This window comes from Erythrolamprus reginae, chromosome 1 (genome assembly GCF_031021105.1).
Source record: "Erythrolamprus reginae isolate rEryReg1 chromosome 1, rEryReg1.hap1, whole genome shotgun sequence".
NCBI classification, from domain to species: Eukaryota; Metazoa; Chordata; class Lepidosauria; order Squamata; family Dipsadidae; genus Erythrolamprus; species Erythrolamprus reginae.
Window position 1 is genome coordinate 155,688,520 of NC_091950.1, and position 16,026 is coordinate 155,704,545.

Below are 16,026 nucleotides of genomic sequence, written 5' to 3' on the forward strand. Positions count from 1 at the left end.
GTTAAAAATTACACACTAACTTATTTTGGTATTCTTTGGCTTTCTCAACTGTCCTGTGTGCATCAGAAATAATTTCTCATGTTCCTCAGCCTTTAATGAATCAAGCTTGAACATCTGGCCTATTCCTTTTCCTGCAATATGCTAGGACTTTAATCTGCATTGGATGATCCTAAACAATATTTTACTAGCATGTGAAGTTAAGGATAGTGTACCGTAGTCAACAGATTTTTCTCAATCCTTTTCTTTGCTATTAGTATGTAGATCAAAACCTTCCTAGATACTAGGGGTTTTTTCTTCCAGATTTGCTAGATTAGTTAGGTCCATTATTTAGTTTTCTTCTGTTGTTTCATGTATTTCTGTAGATATTCCATCAATATAACCTTCTGACTGCTTCTGGCCAGAGTGCTGATCTAACTTCATCTTCTAGTACTAGATGTTCTTGTAAGTAGGAGTATCTTCTATGGCATCTGCGATGTTGAAATCTCTATTGTACATAGTTTCAGTGTCTTCGTTCCATCTTTTTTGATCTTCTGTGGAATTTCTGTTCCTCTGGTTAAGTGAGCTGCAGTTCACAAAAGCTTATAACTTGAAATAAAAAAAATAGTTAGAAAAAGCCCTAGCAGTGCTTCTGATTCTTTGCCATCATCGACTAAACATGGTTCTTCTTGTAAAGAACTGTCTATTGGTGTCCCTTAGTGACCATTTTGAAGTTGGAACTCATTTCTCATTTTGGGGATTTTTTTGAAACTTTACCCCACGTTTGCATGTTTTTGTCCATTTTCATTTACAGTGTTGTCTCTTCTAATAGCTATTTAAAATTTTTCATTGTTCCTGTGATTTTGGGGTGATGGGGGGGGTTGCTTTATCTCTTTTCTTTTTTGCAATTTTCATTCTTTGGTCTGACATACAATTTGCTTTCTTCTGTTTCTTGATCTTTGGCAATCTGTTTACATATTTCTTAAAGCTTATTCCTTAGTGTCTCTGAACCCTTATCAATGAGGTCCAAAGCTTCAGAGTGATTCCTTATGTTCTCCTTAAAAATGGTGGGTATTTGCTCAAGGTCATATTATGGAAACTGCTTGGCTATTTTCTTCCACTTTACCTTAATTGGGTAATTGCATATGAGCAATATCTAATCTATTCTACAGTTGGTCCTGCCCATGTCTTTATTGTTAATAACTGAGCTCTTCCACCTCCTTCTGCCAATAATATATTTAATCTGATTTTTATGTACTTCATCTGGGAAATAACATGTATGAAAAGTGTTGCTTTAAAGTTTGTAAACTCTTGAATTTGTTATATTTTTGCATCAAAATGGTTTAAAAAACAATCTGTTTGTACAAGTCTTAAAATTAGATAAAAAGAATCCAATTAATCCAATTAAATAAATGAGCCATAAATATTATACTTGCTCGTTTATTCATTGAGGGAAATGATCCAAACTACTAATTGTGGGCAGCAAAAGTTAGTTTGAAGGGAAAATTAGAAACAGATATATCAGTCATTGGAATGATTATCAGATATGAATGAGGAAGCTCCTGCATTTTATTCAATATTAAGGTCTGATTTTCACAGGCCTTGAAAGTGTATAATGGCTCAAACAAAGCAGGTTTTGTAGGACTTCTGAAAAACAGTTATTGATGTCCAGCTGCCTGGAAAAGGTTTCAAAACTATTTCCAAAGAGTTGGACTCCATCAATCCACTATTAGGAAGATTGTGTATAAATAGTAGCTATTCAGCACTTTTGTTACCTTTCCCAGGAGTGATCAATTAATCAAGATCACTTGATTGGGCTTATTATCAGGGGATGTCTTATTCTGGGAGAAACAGGTAGTACAGCCAAAAATTATTAATGTTAAAGTTAATGCATTTGAATGGTCAAGACAAAGACCTGATCTTAATCCTATAGAAATGTTGTGGAAAGCTTTCCAACATCCCTGAGTTGAAACTTTTTATAAGTAGAAATGGGCTAAATTTCCGCCAGGCCAATGTGCAGGACTGATCAACGATAAATAGATACATTTAGTTGCAGTTACAGGTGAAACTCGAATTGCCAATAAAGTTGGATGTTCCCAAAGTGCTGTATCAAAGCACGTTAATAAAAGGTGGTGTAGAGGGGGAAAGTGAGGAAGAAAAAGGTGTACAAGCAACAGGGATGAACGCAGCCTGGAGAGGATTGTCAGGAAAAGGCCATTCATAAGGAGTGATCTGAGGCTGGAGTCAGTGCATTAAGAGCCACCACATACAGACAGATGCTGGACACGGGCTTCAAATGTCATATTCCTCTTCTCAAGGCACTCCTGAACAACAAACAACATCAGAAGCGTTTTACCTGTGCTAAAGAAAAACAGACCTGGTCTGTTGCTCAGTGGTCCAAAGTCCTCTTTTCTGATTAAAGCAATTTTTGCATCTCATTTGGAAACCAAGGACCCAGGAAGAATGGAAAGGCACACATTGCAAGATGCTTGAAGTCCAGTGTAAAGTTTCCAGTCTGTGTTGATTTGGGGAGCCATGTAATCTGCTGGTGTTGGCCCACTGTGCTTCCTTAAGTCCAGGGTCAACGCAGCCATCTACCAGGAGATTTTGGAGCACTTCATGCTTCCTTCGGTAGATGAGCTTTATGGGGATGCTGACTTCATTTTCCAGCAGGATTTTGCTCCTGCCAACACTGCCAAAAGCACCAAAACCTGGTTCAATGACCATGGGATTACTGTGCTTTATTGGCCAGCAAACTCGCCTGACCTGATCCCTAAAGAGAATCTATGGGGCATTGCCAAGAGAAAGATGAGAGACATGAAACGGAGCAATGCAGAAGAGCTGAAGGCCGCTATTGAAGCATCCTGGTCTCCTATAGTACATCAGCAGTGCCACAGGCTGATAGCTTCCATGCCATGCCGCATTGAGGCAGTAATTGCTGCAAAAGGGGCTCAAACCAAGTACTGAGTACATATGCATGCTTATACTTTTCAGAGGTCCGATATTGTTCTATGTACAACCCTTGTTTTATTGAATGCATGTAATATTCTAATCTTCTGAGATTATGGATTTAGGGTTTTCATCATCTGTACCCCATAATCATCACAATTATGACAAATCACAGCTTGAACTATCTTGCTTTGCATGTGATGAGTCTCTCTCATATATTAGTTTCACCTTTTAAGCAGCATTACTGAAATAAATGAACTTTTGCATGATATTCTAATTTTTCGAGTTTCACCTGTATTGGTGCTCAAGGAGGACGTTCCACTTACTGAAAGCAGAGGTTCATATACTTTTGCCATAAACAATACATAGTACAAATCCATTGACAGTCATTGATATATGTTACAAGCTTCTTATTTCTGTCAGGGCTTTCATATACTATTTAATATTTTTAAAAGTTTAAAGGTGAACAATGCACATGATTTTCACGATTATTTTTAGATTTGTGGTATGAGTCTAATCTTATCTAACTGTGTCTATACTCATTTATTTAGACTTAATTAAAAACTTTCAACATAGAAGAAAACACAGTTTAAAAATCTGGAATATTAGAATGTTGTTGGATCAATATATTTTGTACAAGAGCAGAGTTTTCTTAAAAGAAATTTGCACTAGTTCAGTGATGGTGAACCTGACTTGTATGTCAAAGATGATACAACGTGACATTTTAGTTGACACATCAGCTTTCAGTGTCTGATAACAATTAATCTCTAAAGCATGTCCCATGAGTTTTGGTAGCAGCAGAGAATGGCATGTGTCCTCGCATAGCCTCTGGAATTTGCACAAGAACATAGTGTGCTTTCACACAGTTTTTGGAGGCTGCAGAGGCTGTGGAAGAGCTTTCTGTGAAGCTGCTTCAAGAGAAATGGGCTTGTGCAACTTGGAGCAGTTCTGGGTAGGCCATAGGAGTCTGGAAACATAAAGAGAACATTGCTTGAAGGTACGTGGCACATGGCAGATCTTGGGTAGCAACTGGGGGAATGATATGAAGCAGCCTTTTTGAATGGCAGCAGTGACTTTAGGGTTGATGTCAAAGTCTGGGCCTTTATTTAAGGCCAGATCAGCTCTAACACATCGAGGATATTGTTCAGGGTGGCCTAGATGGAGGTTAGAAAATAGAGAATTGTTTCTCATTTGTTCAGGGTAGAGATGTTAATATATCAACATAATCAAGTTGAGCATTTTTGTGGAATTTTTGACATGCCAAGCTCAAAAGGTTTACTATCATTGCACTAGTACAACAGAAGCATACTCTTTTTTAATAACAGTAAAAGAAGTTATTTAAAAACAAGTCTAGGAACATTGTATGCAGCTCAGCATTTCTTTGAAATTTTATTTGTAGTAACTGCCACTCCCAGGGAGGCACATAGCTTTATAAATTGAACTGTAGCTTATCTCTTTGAAATTGGGTATTTTTCAAAAGAAAGGTTCCAATTCCAGGGGCAACAACCAATGCAATTTTCTCTATATTATTATGGTAGACAATGTACATAAATACTGTATACATTTTTCCAAAAATACTTGATACTGTTCAGTATTGCATATAGCAATACAGATAGTTCTTGATTTATGAACATAATTGAGCCAAAAATGTCTGTTGTTAAGCAAGACAGTTAAGTGGATTTTACCCCATTTTATGACCTTTTTTGCCACAGTTGTTAAATGAATCATAGCAGTTGTTTAGTAACATGGTTGTTAAGTGAATCTGGCCTCCCCGTTGACTTTACTTGTCAGATGGTCGCAAAAGGAGGAATCACATGACTCCGAGACACTGCAACTGTCGTAATATCATAATAAGTTGCCAAGCATTTGAATTTTGATCACATGACTACGGGGATGCAGCTAGTGTAAAAACTGGTCATATGTCATTTTTTTCCGATGCTGCTGTAACTTCAAACAGTCACTAAACTAACTGTTGTAAGTCAAGAACTAATTGTACTGTCATCAGATATTTAATATTAGATTGGTATTGGTATCAAATAATTCAAATTATATACTGTATGTGATTCAATGAAAAATATTTTGAGGGCTATTCATATGGAATTCATAGAACTTGCTTTCAAGCAAACTTGGCACTAGTATTCAAGAAACGATTCATGTATGTTCGTCTTTACAGGATTACATTCAAGTTAATTCATTTGTGAAAAGATCTGAGGAGATAAACTGTTTTTATTTCCATATTTTCTGTTGTTGAAACAGGGTTGCTTTTATATAAAGTAATAGCTTATTTTAACTTTCAGCTGAACTGGGAGACTACAACCTTACGGATAACTTTCCGGGCTACCTCTCAGATTACTCTTTCATCCCTGGCCAGCCTCAAGACTTTGAAAAAGAAATATCCAAACTGCATCAGCAACATATGTAAGCATGACAAAAATATAAAGTTATAATAAAAAATGACATCATTGATTCTCTGCCTGCAAAACTGTTAGGTGTGTGCAGATCAAAAGTAGCCGTCTGAATTATAATATAGTTTTTTGCATGGTGTGCTCTTCACTTCTTATAAAACAATAAAGCATTTAACGCAAACATATAATTGCAAACCCATAAAAAAGAGTTCTTGTGAAAGAGCATGCCCTTGTCGTTGTTTGATACTATGTTTATGTTGAGTTCCTGCTAACATGGTCTATTAAATAAGGTATGTAAAAATACACTTTTGCAATCAACCAGTTCTGTATAATACTGAAAGTGCATTCTTCCATATTTCGTGCAGAAAGTTTTGTTTTTAGGCAAGGGCTTAGATTTTACAAGCATTTTAAAAGAATTTAAACTTTGCTTATTTTTGCTTCCATATAGAGGTTTGTCTCCAGCTGAAGCAGAGTTCAGTTATCTCAGTACTGCCCGAACCTTAGAACTCTACGGTGTTGAACTGCACTATGCAAGGGTAGGTTTGAATTATTTGCTACTGTTTTAGTGGGTATTGTCTATAAACTTTGCTTGTATGAATTACTAAAGAAATTAAGTATTCAGGGTAAAGGAGCATAAATTGAAGTGTATAAAGTGATTTGTTCAAAATTTAATCCAAGTATATTTTGTTTTACTTAACCCAGGCATTTAAAGCTTTTAATAAAAGCTCAAACCTGGCTTATAATGTAGTTAGTATTTTAAAAGGCTGTAACTTGGTTCACCTTTACATATAAGAAAATATTAACTGCTTCTAAATTGCATTCAATGATGTTGTTTTCATGCAGTGTGCTGAAAAATTTGTATTGATGGAAAATAACTCTTAATTTTCATGAGGCACCCTATAACAATTTAAATTCATAATTTATTAAAATTTTAAAAAGAAAGTTTGTAGTAGCAAATAAGTAGTAGTTAGAAGTAGCCATTGAGTGCTGAGTTTTGAGTTGTTTCCTCTCTTCTCCTTTTCTGCACTTAATGAGAATATAGAAAAACTATATTAATTTTCTTAATAGTAGTACTCAGCTGAGCATACAATCCATTGCTAACACATACATTTTAGCCCAATAAAAGAGAAGAAATCAGCCATATGCTGAGCCTTTGTTGTGTTTGAATAGATGTACAGTATATGCAAAGTAACCCCCCACTTCACAATCTCAACTGTAGCAGTTAGCCATCACCACGACATTGTTTTTTTCTCCTTCCCTTTCCCAGGGCCTCCCCCCATTCCATTTCAGTATATAAATACTTTGTCATGTAATATCAGAAGCGATTATCAGCTTCTGAAGTCTTATCACAAACAATAAATGGCTGCCTTTAAGATCAAGGTATTATAAACTTTGCTCTCTTTCATAGAAGCAATTATTACCTATAGTAATAAAGGGCTTAGAGAATGAAGAAATGCAAGTGATCTTATAGTTCAGAGTTCATGATAGAGTCAAGCATGTTTGTTCAGTGTTTCACATGATTTTTAATCAGAAAGGGATTATTTCACTGCGTAATTAACTTATTAATTAAGAATTAATTCAACATATTTGCTTGTTAATCAATTAAATATTGAATTTTTCTGAAGCCCAGAAAAGAGGGAGAACAAGTTTTGGAAGAAGTCTAGCAACCACTCCTTATTTATAAAGCATAATGTTGTGTTGGTCTCTGTTTCAGGGCATTTAAAGATGGTCATGCTTAATTAGAATGTTCAGTACTGCTAGTTTTTGATCACAGTTAGGAACAGAATCTTGGTCACTGAGTGAAGTGGCTGTTAAACAAGACATCACCTGACTTCCTTGCTTAATTACTACAACCTCAATATTCCCAATTGCAGTCATTGAACAAACTTACGGTCGTTAAGTGGACAGAGTTCCAAGTCCCAGGGCTAGGGTGTTTTGGGTGGAGAGACCCTGCAATGCCTGGTGCAGGCTATGTGTTGGGGTCCTACAGTAGAGTGCAAAACCACAGCCACCCCTGGGGGCTCAGCCGTCCCAGCCCAGCAACATGGCCCTTGTCACTGGCAACGCTAGGGCCCCTTACACAGATATTTTCATAACATAGCAGGATATTATATTATTTCAAATTTTGTGATTATTCTAATTTTTTTCTGTATGGTAGTTCCTTAAGATCAATTGTGTTTAAATATATATAGAATAATTCTTTATTGGAGAAAAATACAGGAGAATCTTAGGACATTGATTGATAGTGAGAGTATGGGGAAAGCAGAAGAGCCTGAATATGATTTTAAGTCAATAAATGTTTTTCTTAATGCAAATTGATATTAGAGACTCATCAAGGAAGACTTGCTGCTTCCTTACAGATGATAAAAGTTGTAATATCTCACTCAAGAAATGAATAAATATTCATAATTTTCCTGTTCTTTTTATAGGATCAAAGTAATAATGAAATTATGATTGGAGTAATGTCAGGAGGCATACTCATTTATAAGAACAGGGTACGAATTAACACCTTTCCATGGTAAGGATATGTGTTAATAATGCTTTTAACATTATTGTTTCCTATGTTCCTCACTGAATGACACTAAATAAGCCTGGAAATTCCATTAAGGGACATGGTCATAAGTAAGTTAAGCAAGGACTTCATCTGCCCTCATGAATTGCAATTTCCTGCCAGTTTCCTTCTTGACTTCACTTGTCAGAGGGTGTCAGGAAAGGTTACAACAGAGATGTAAAACTGATGGCCTGTAGGCTGGATTCGTCATGCACAAGCCACGCCGACCCCAGCTCCATAAAGGGAAGGGGAGTTGTAATATATGAGAGCAACGTAACACAGCGAGTTTGACATCTGTGGGTTACAAGCAGGGATGAAATGCAGCTGGCTTCCCCACTGGCTTGGAAGTGTGCAAGCCATGCATCATCGCAGTTGATGTGCATCATGCTCAGCGGGTAAAACCAGGATGTGACCGTCGTCCATCTGGGTGGGTAGGCGGAGCCACCTGCTGCTGCTGCTAAAGAATAAAAGAAAAAGATACATTTGTCAAGAATCATGTGTTGTACCACATGATTCTTGACAAAAGTATCTTTTTCTTTTATGTACACTGAGAGCATATGCACCAAGACAAATTCCTTGTGTGTCCAATCACACTTGGCCAATAAAATTCTATTCTATTCTATTCTAATGGCTCATCGAACCTCACACTGCTGGTGCTACTGGCGCACAAGCTGGGTAGAGCCATCAACATTACACCTCTGGTTACAAGTTGCACTAATATGACTGCAGTGGCTGTAACTGTGAAGACTGATCATAACTAAGACTTATTAATGTAGTCTGCATTCAAACCTTCACTGGATGAATAATGAGTAGTAATTAAACAAGGACCAGCTATATTACAGAGATAAATTTATTTTGTAAGTATAAAATAAGATCTAAGTTGGTCACCTTATCGTACACTAAGAATTGTAAAAAAAATGCCTCAGAATGACAATATATAATATTCTTTATTTATTAATTGGATTTATATGCCGCCCCTCTCCGGGGATGGCATATTTTTCTACTACATGCTGCGGGGTTTATATGTTAACTTTGGGGGGATAAAACATATCAGACTCATTTTTAATCAACTCTGAGGATCAGTATTCAATATTATGCCTTCCTGATCAATTGCAGTTTCCAACTGTTCTTTAAGGACAAACTCATGGAAACCACATTGCAATAACTAAGGTATGAGTGGTTGTGAGCAGTGTCCTTTGATCTAGGAAAGGACCTGTAATGATATGTAAGGAAAAACCTTGAGACAGAGGATGAAGAAAAGCTGCCCAGAAAACAGATAAGAGAGGAAATAGCCAGCAGCTGTATAAGAGAAACGGGCTCAGAAGTAACTCCCTAGCTTTTCATGCTGTAAAGGAAAGAACAGGAGATTTTTGCTTTCAGACCTGTAAGATTCTATTAATGTAATATTACAATAAAGTAGAACTACTTCATCTGGCTATTATTTCCTGTCCAGTTTACCTGGAAAGACTGATAGGGTACAGGTGGGCAAACAAGTTATGTTTTTTCTCTTTGAGAAGAAGCCGAGGTTCCTGGAAAATACCCAGATTACACACACCTCTGATTGGGTGAATATTGCTTCAATGCCTCAACCAAAGTTAAAGATGAATGATCACCAGATATGAGGGATCCTAAAACCCACAGCTATCGTCTTATTAGGGTTGAGCTGAAACTAATTCTTTTCCATCCAGGCCAGTACAGCCTCCAGGCATTGAGAAGGCACCTTGATAGCATCACTTGGGTGACCCAAGACAGAGATGTACAGTAATAATACTTAATTCTGTGCCGACAAATGGCCTCACCCAGCAGTTTCATGTAAATGTTAAATAGAAACAGGGAGAGTTCAGCCCTGCTACACTTGACAGACCAAGGACCTAAAACTGGACCTCCCCTAATTATTCCCCCCCCACACACACACACACACTAATTAGAATTGACCTTTGAGGAAGGAAAAGAACCACTGATGAACAACGCCATTCCACCAGCGGAAATGAACCTGCGCCATTAAATTACAGGCAGTGTTTAAACTCTCTCTCGTACGTGTAATACTCAAAACTACTCAAAGTAGTTTTGTTAGTAGTAAATAGTCTTCTTTGAGGTATAATGCTATAGTAATAAAATTTAGGCTGGAAAAGATTTAGACAGGTAAATGAAATGGTGGATATTTATCTTTAAAATGTTGAATATAGTTACTCTCCTTGTCAAATTAATACATCTGAATAAAGGATTAGCTTATTGTGATTTTTATTTCATTTAGGTTGAAAATCATAAAAATTTCTTTTAAGTGCAAGCAGTTTTTCATTCAACTAAGAAAAGAATTGGTGAGTATTGATACTGCTAATTAATATATTAATAACCTCCTTTTGGGGTGGAGGAAGATTTTTTTTAAAAGCAACAATCTGCTGTCATCAATCTGTGACTGTAGTCACAAAGCTTGCCTCCTGGACAGGTTGTCCTTTCATCTTCCAGCACCTTTGGTCCTTCTCTATTGAATGTTGTCACTTTTCATCTAACAATGTTTCTGTTGTTGCTAGCTGGTTCCTAATTTTTAGGAAAGCATAAGCCCTGGCTTAGGCTGATAGGAAACTGATAATTGCTTCTGAGCATTAACAGATGGCAGCTAATATATCACCCATGGCAGAGAAATTACACAGATTGATGGAAAGAAAAATGGGGAATTTATTTACCTTTTTTGGTGTTCACTAAACTGTACTAAATTGCACAAAGATGTACAAAATATCACATTGGTTCACTCTAATGAATCCTGTACCAAACTTTAACAATTAAAAGTTGTGTGTATTGAGGGAGGGTGTTGTGAAGCAATACTATTTTTACATAATACATGTGGTATCTCCATTTTACATACATTTTAGTACTTAAGAGTCCTTTGGAACTAACAAATATTAATCCTTTCTTTCTAGCATGAATCTAGAGAAACTTTATTAGGCTTCAACATGGTGAATTATCGAGCGTGTAAGAATTTATGGAAAGCTTGTGTAGAACATCATACATTTTTCCGGTTGGATAGACCACTGCCACCTCAGAAGAACTTTTTTGCACATTATTTTACTTTAGGGTCAAAGTTTCGGTACTGGTAAGTTGCGTTTATATTTCATGTGTTGCGATAAGAATAATAAACGTTACAGCTGAAAACTGACCGTAAAATTGCTGTTGAAATAGTGTATGTTCTTAATGAATGAATATTCATTTTGCACAAAATGTGCAAAATCTTTTAGTTGCCAAGTATCACAACATTTTGGGAGTACTGTATATGTTTTACACATAGATGAGGTTGAGTGCAAAATGAAGATTTAGAATTTTTCTTTCTTTATAATTTTTGTTTTTTAAAACCCTGCTGTTCTGTTCGGGTCGTATGTGACCCGAAGCCAAGTTTGAGTCCCTGTAAAAAAATTTTCCCTGCATATCTGAAACTTGAAATTTCATGACTGTTCATCATTTCAGGGGTTCTCTCTATGAGAATTTTTTTGGGGGGGTGGGTGGCTTAGTTTTTGCTGGGCAAAAAAAGGTACAAATCTTCTGTTCCCGGGTCACCCTGACCCGGACCGAAAACTCTTCATTTGCAGTGCTTATGTTTGGTCTTTTTGAAAGCTTTTTTCACTTGGAAAGTAGTCTGAACATTTCTGCACACAATGGAATGAAAATTGAACTGAAAAAATTAATCCTTATTGGTTTATTTTGCACATAAATGTGCCCCCCCCCGTTTTTGTGAAATGTTTTTCAAGTTATGGATAGTTTTGCTTGCAAAATGCATTCTATTTTACTGAAGTTGGTGTGGGATTGGTAGCTTGAACATTTCTGAATATAAGAAAAATATAAAGGAACTGAAAAAAATGATTCTTACTGGTTTTTTAACATCAGAAATAAGCCTTCCCCCCCCCCCCTGGCTGCTTGCAACCATTTTCACTTTTTATTTTTTTATGCTCCAAATCCGAAATATTCTTTAAAATATTAGGCATTCATTTACTCAATTTAACAATGCTGATCATCAAAAAAATATTTGTGGAAAAGAAAATTTTCTGGGCAAAAAAAAAGTCACGTTTAGTCTGTTCGGGTCATATAGACCCGGACCAAAATGATTTTTTTTAGGTACTTGAATTTGGTCTTTTAGAAAACTTTTTCAACTGGAAAACTAGTTTGAACATTTATGAACATAATGATATGAAAATTGAACTGGAAAAATTGAGACTTATATTTCTATTTTGATCAAAAAGCCCCTCCCCCCATCCTTTCTGAATTTCGTGTCAATTTATATTTTTTAAGGCTACAAATCCCTAAGGAATTTCCCCCCAAAAGGTTTGATATACTAAATTGAACAATCCTGAACATAAGAAAAATATAAATGAACTGAAAAAAATGGTTCTTATTGGTTTATTTTTGCCACAAAAGGGCCACCCCCCTCGGCCTTGCTGTGTGCCATTATTGTCACTTGTTTTACATATTTGGCTAGAAATATTTGGAATATCCTTTTGAAAATCAACCACATTGTAGCCAGAGAACTAATTTTATGAAAGAAATCCATTTTACTAAAAAAAAGTATGTAAGTTTGAAATTAACAGCATATTTTTAATATAAATTGAAATAACTTTATGTGCAAAATAAACCAATATGCATCAATTTTTCCAGTTCAATTTTCATATCATTATGTTCAGAAATGTTCAAGCTACAAATCCCACACCAACTTTAGTAAAATAGAATGCATTTTGATAACAAAACTATCCATAAAGTGAAGACTATTTCACAGAAACAGGGGGGGGCATGCATTATATCAGAAAAATAAACCAATAAGATTTACTTTTTTCATTTCAATTTTCATATCATTGTGTGCAGAAATGTTCAAGCTACCAATCCCACACCAACTTCAGTAAAATAGAATGCATTTTGCAAGCAAAACTATCCATAAATTGAAAAACATTTCACAAAAATGGGGGGGGGAGGCACATTTATGTGCAAAATAAACCAATAAGGATTAATCTTTTCAGTTCAATTTTCATTCCATTGTGTGCAGAAATGTTCAAACTTGTTTCCAGGTGAAAAAAGCTTTCAAAAAGACCAAATATAAGTACCTAAAATGATCAATTTGCAGTCCGGGTCAAATAGACCCGGGAACATAAGATTAGGGATTTTTTCTAAACAGAACAGCAGGGTTAAACTGATTTCAGCTTATTCTGCAGTATTCATATTTCTACACTATAACAGGAAATTGCGCTTTACCACACACATGACTCCTAGGTTACAAAAAGGACACTTCAGGAGTATTCAGTCGTCAGTGCACAGATTAGTCAACCACACTGCACCCAAGCGCATTTCTGACTAATGAATTTTTGAAAGCTGAGGTTGCTACATAGACATCGCACCCCTGAAAAAGGACTAGTTTAGTCTGAACTGCATTAGGCTATATACATTGGTGACTTCCCCCCCCCCTCTCAATTTGGCTGCAGTTTAAAATGAGGTGGAAAAATTATTGACTACATTTTGTGGTCACACCAAGGAGGGAAATAGGTAGTGCCAAGATTTGCTGTAATCATGGGAATGAGACCATTAAAGGAGTGTCAGGTCTTAGAATCTCCCAGTTAGAAACATCTGAGTAAAAGTTATATTTGTAGTGATGATGTTCTCTGACACTTTTGAAAGCTAAATTCAGAACAGGCAGATATCCCTAATTGCAATACAGTTAAAGTAAGCATACAGATATGAAATATACATTGAAATTATTTGTAGGATTACAGGAAGGTGGTTGTCAAGGTTTTAAGTAACCCCTCCAACAAAAGAAAATTCTGAGGCTCTGCATTCCTCAAAGTACCATTTTATTAGAGATGTCATATTAGCACATCTGGAAAAACCCACATCTGAACATTTCTAGGTTTTCCTCACCAAAAAGAAAGTCCAAGTCCCTGCTTCTGTGCCCACATGCCCCAACTGCGTCCCAGTCACAGCCCTCCAGGTTCATGCTAGAATGGCCTTGACTCTTAGAAACATGAATATTGTTTTGACTATATTTCTCCCCAGCTCCATACAATCCCTCTCCCAGTTTCCCAAAGCCCTAAATGTGGCAGGCCTGAAGACCCAATGCTCAATGGGTTTTACTGGGGTTAGTTTTTTAGAGCTTATATTCGACTTCTTTTTTATTGCTGTATCATTTTGTATTGCCTTTATGTTGTAAGCTGCCCTGAGCCCTTTGGGATTGGGCAGCATAGAAGTCAAACAAACAAATAATAAACAAACAAACAAATAATAAATAAATAAATAAAATTGATTCCAGGCATGTCAGGTCGCTCCTCCTCATCCGATAATGGAATTCTGCAATGAGAGCAAGGAAGCAACATAGGGGGTTAACTAATATTATATGTAACCACCCCTTCTCCCCAAGGCACCCTTTGGCTTTTCAGGATATTAATGGAATTCTTCACTAACCTGTTTGCTTTTAAATCTCAGTGGCCTACTTTTTAATCCAAGTGGCCTCAGACAAAGGGTACCCCTTCCAATGAATTTTGTTGTTCTTACCTAGGCTTCCGTAGAAAGCATGAAGCAAAGTCTTACAAACCCCTTGTCATACAAACTTTTTGATATACAAACCCGGGGTTTAAGAGTTTTTTGCCTCTTCTTCCAAACTATTTTCACCTTACAAACCCAAGCCACCGCCACTGGGATGCCCCGCCTCCGGACTTCTGTTGCCAGCGAAGCGCCTGTTTTTGCACTGCTGGGATTCCCCTGAGGCTCCCCTCCATGGGAAACACCACCTCTGGACTTCCGTGTTTTTGCGATGATGCAGCAGGGGAATCCCAGCAACGCAAAAACGGGCGCTTTGCTGGCAATGGAAGTCCGGAGGTGGGGTTTCCCAGCGAGGGGAACCTCAGCGAAATCGCAGCATCCCAAAAACACGGAAGTCCAGAGGTGGGGTTTCAAAGACTTCCGTGTTTTTGCGATGCTGCAATTTCTCTGAGGCTCCCCTCACTGGGAAACCCCACCTCCGGACTTCCGTTGCCAGCAAAGCACCCGTTTTTGCGCTGCTGGGATTCTCCTGCAGCATCACAAAAACACGGAAGTCCGGAGGTGGGGTTTCATGGAGGGGAACGTCAGGGGAATCCCAGCAGCGCAAAAACGGGCGCTTTGGCTGGTAAAAGGGGTGAGTCTTGGGGTTGCACGCATTAATTGCTTTTCCATTGATTCCTATGGGAAACATTGTTTCGTCTTACAAACTTTTCACCTTACAAACCTCGCCCCGGAACCAATTAAGTTCGTAATACGAGGTATCACTGTATTTTCATTCACAATCCGCAACAGTTGGCAAACAATTTTTTAGAGGAATATTTATCAACACCAATCTTATTTCACATGGAACACTGCCAGAGAACTAATTTCCAAATGCAGGGCAAGACAAAACTTGGCACTGAGTGTATTAGAGTCACAAACAGAACTTTTCTTTCTTGAAATGATCAAATGAACTAATTGTTTCTTGCAAAAGCCCATGCTCCATTTGTTCCTCTTTTATTTTCTATGGGAGGAGCCAATTAACTCTCAAGGTATGGTTTTAGTCCCAAGTCAACTCTGCTTTCTTAGTTGTTCTTGTCTTCTGGCAGCTCTGCACATGGAACACTGGGAACAGGCTCTAGCTGTTCCTTTATCTCACTAATGTCTGACTCCAGAGGCAGCTGATAACTGCCAGATGGCCTTGGCTCCCACTCTGCCCCTGACACAGAGCCCTCGTCCGAGTCTTCCCTTTCCCCAGACTCCAGGACTGACCTCCTCACTGTCTGAATTTGCTGCAGCTCCACTGGCAGGCCACAACAATTGTAATCTTCCTCTAAACAATCTAGAGTCTAGAATTTGTTTTCCTTCGTAATGGGCTTCCTCTTGAACCACGATAGGTTTAGGAGCTGGCTGAGTCTGTGGTCTCAACCTTGACCTTATATCTGGTTTCAGCAAACTGTAATGAAATACAGCATGTATTTTCCTTACTATTCATGGGAGGCTAAGCTGAACTGTCAAATCACTATAAGGAAAGGACTTTAAAATGTAGGTCCCAGCTTTTTACTGGGCAGCTTCAATCTTATGCATTTATTTGACAGATAAACCTGATCTCCCACACAGAAAGGAGGTTGAAGTGATTAGTATTTGTCTGTTTGCTTC

At 37.4% G+C, this 16,026-nt stretch overlaps 1 protein-coding gene across 3 annotated transcripts in view; it reads left to right on the top strand.

Annotated features, from left to right (window-relative positions):
• PTPN4 (protein tyrosine phosphatase non-receptor type 4) overlaps nt 1–16,026 on the top strand; it is a 136,952-nt gene that overhangs the window by 74,900 nt on the left and 46,026 nt on the right. For all 3 annotated transcript variants that reach the window (XM_070730088.1, XM_070730070.1, XM_070730077.1), the window contains exons 8-12: nt 5,223–5,343; nt 5,779–5,866; nt 7,760–7,848; nt 10,136–10,199; nt 10,800–10,972. In XM_070730088.1, coding sequence (XP_070586189.1) covers nt 5,223–5,343; nt 5,779–5,866; nt 7,760–7,848; nt 10,136–10,199; nt 10,800–10,972 — 535 coding nt within the window. The remainder of the gene's footprint in view (nt 1–5,222; nt 5,344–5,778; nt 5,867–7,759; nt 7,849–10,135; nt 10,200–10,799; nt 10,973–16,026) is intronic.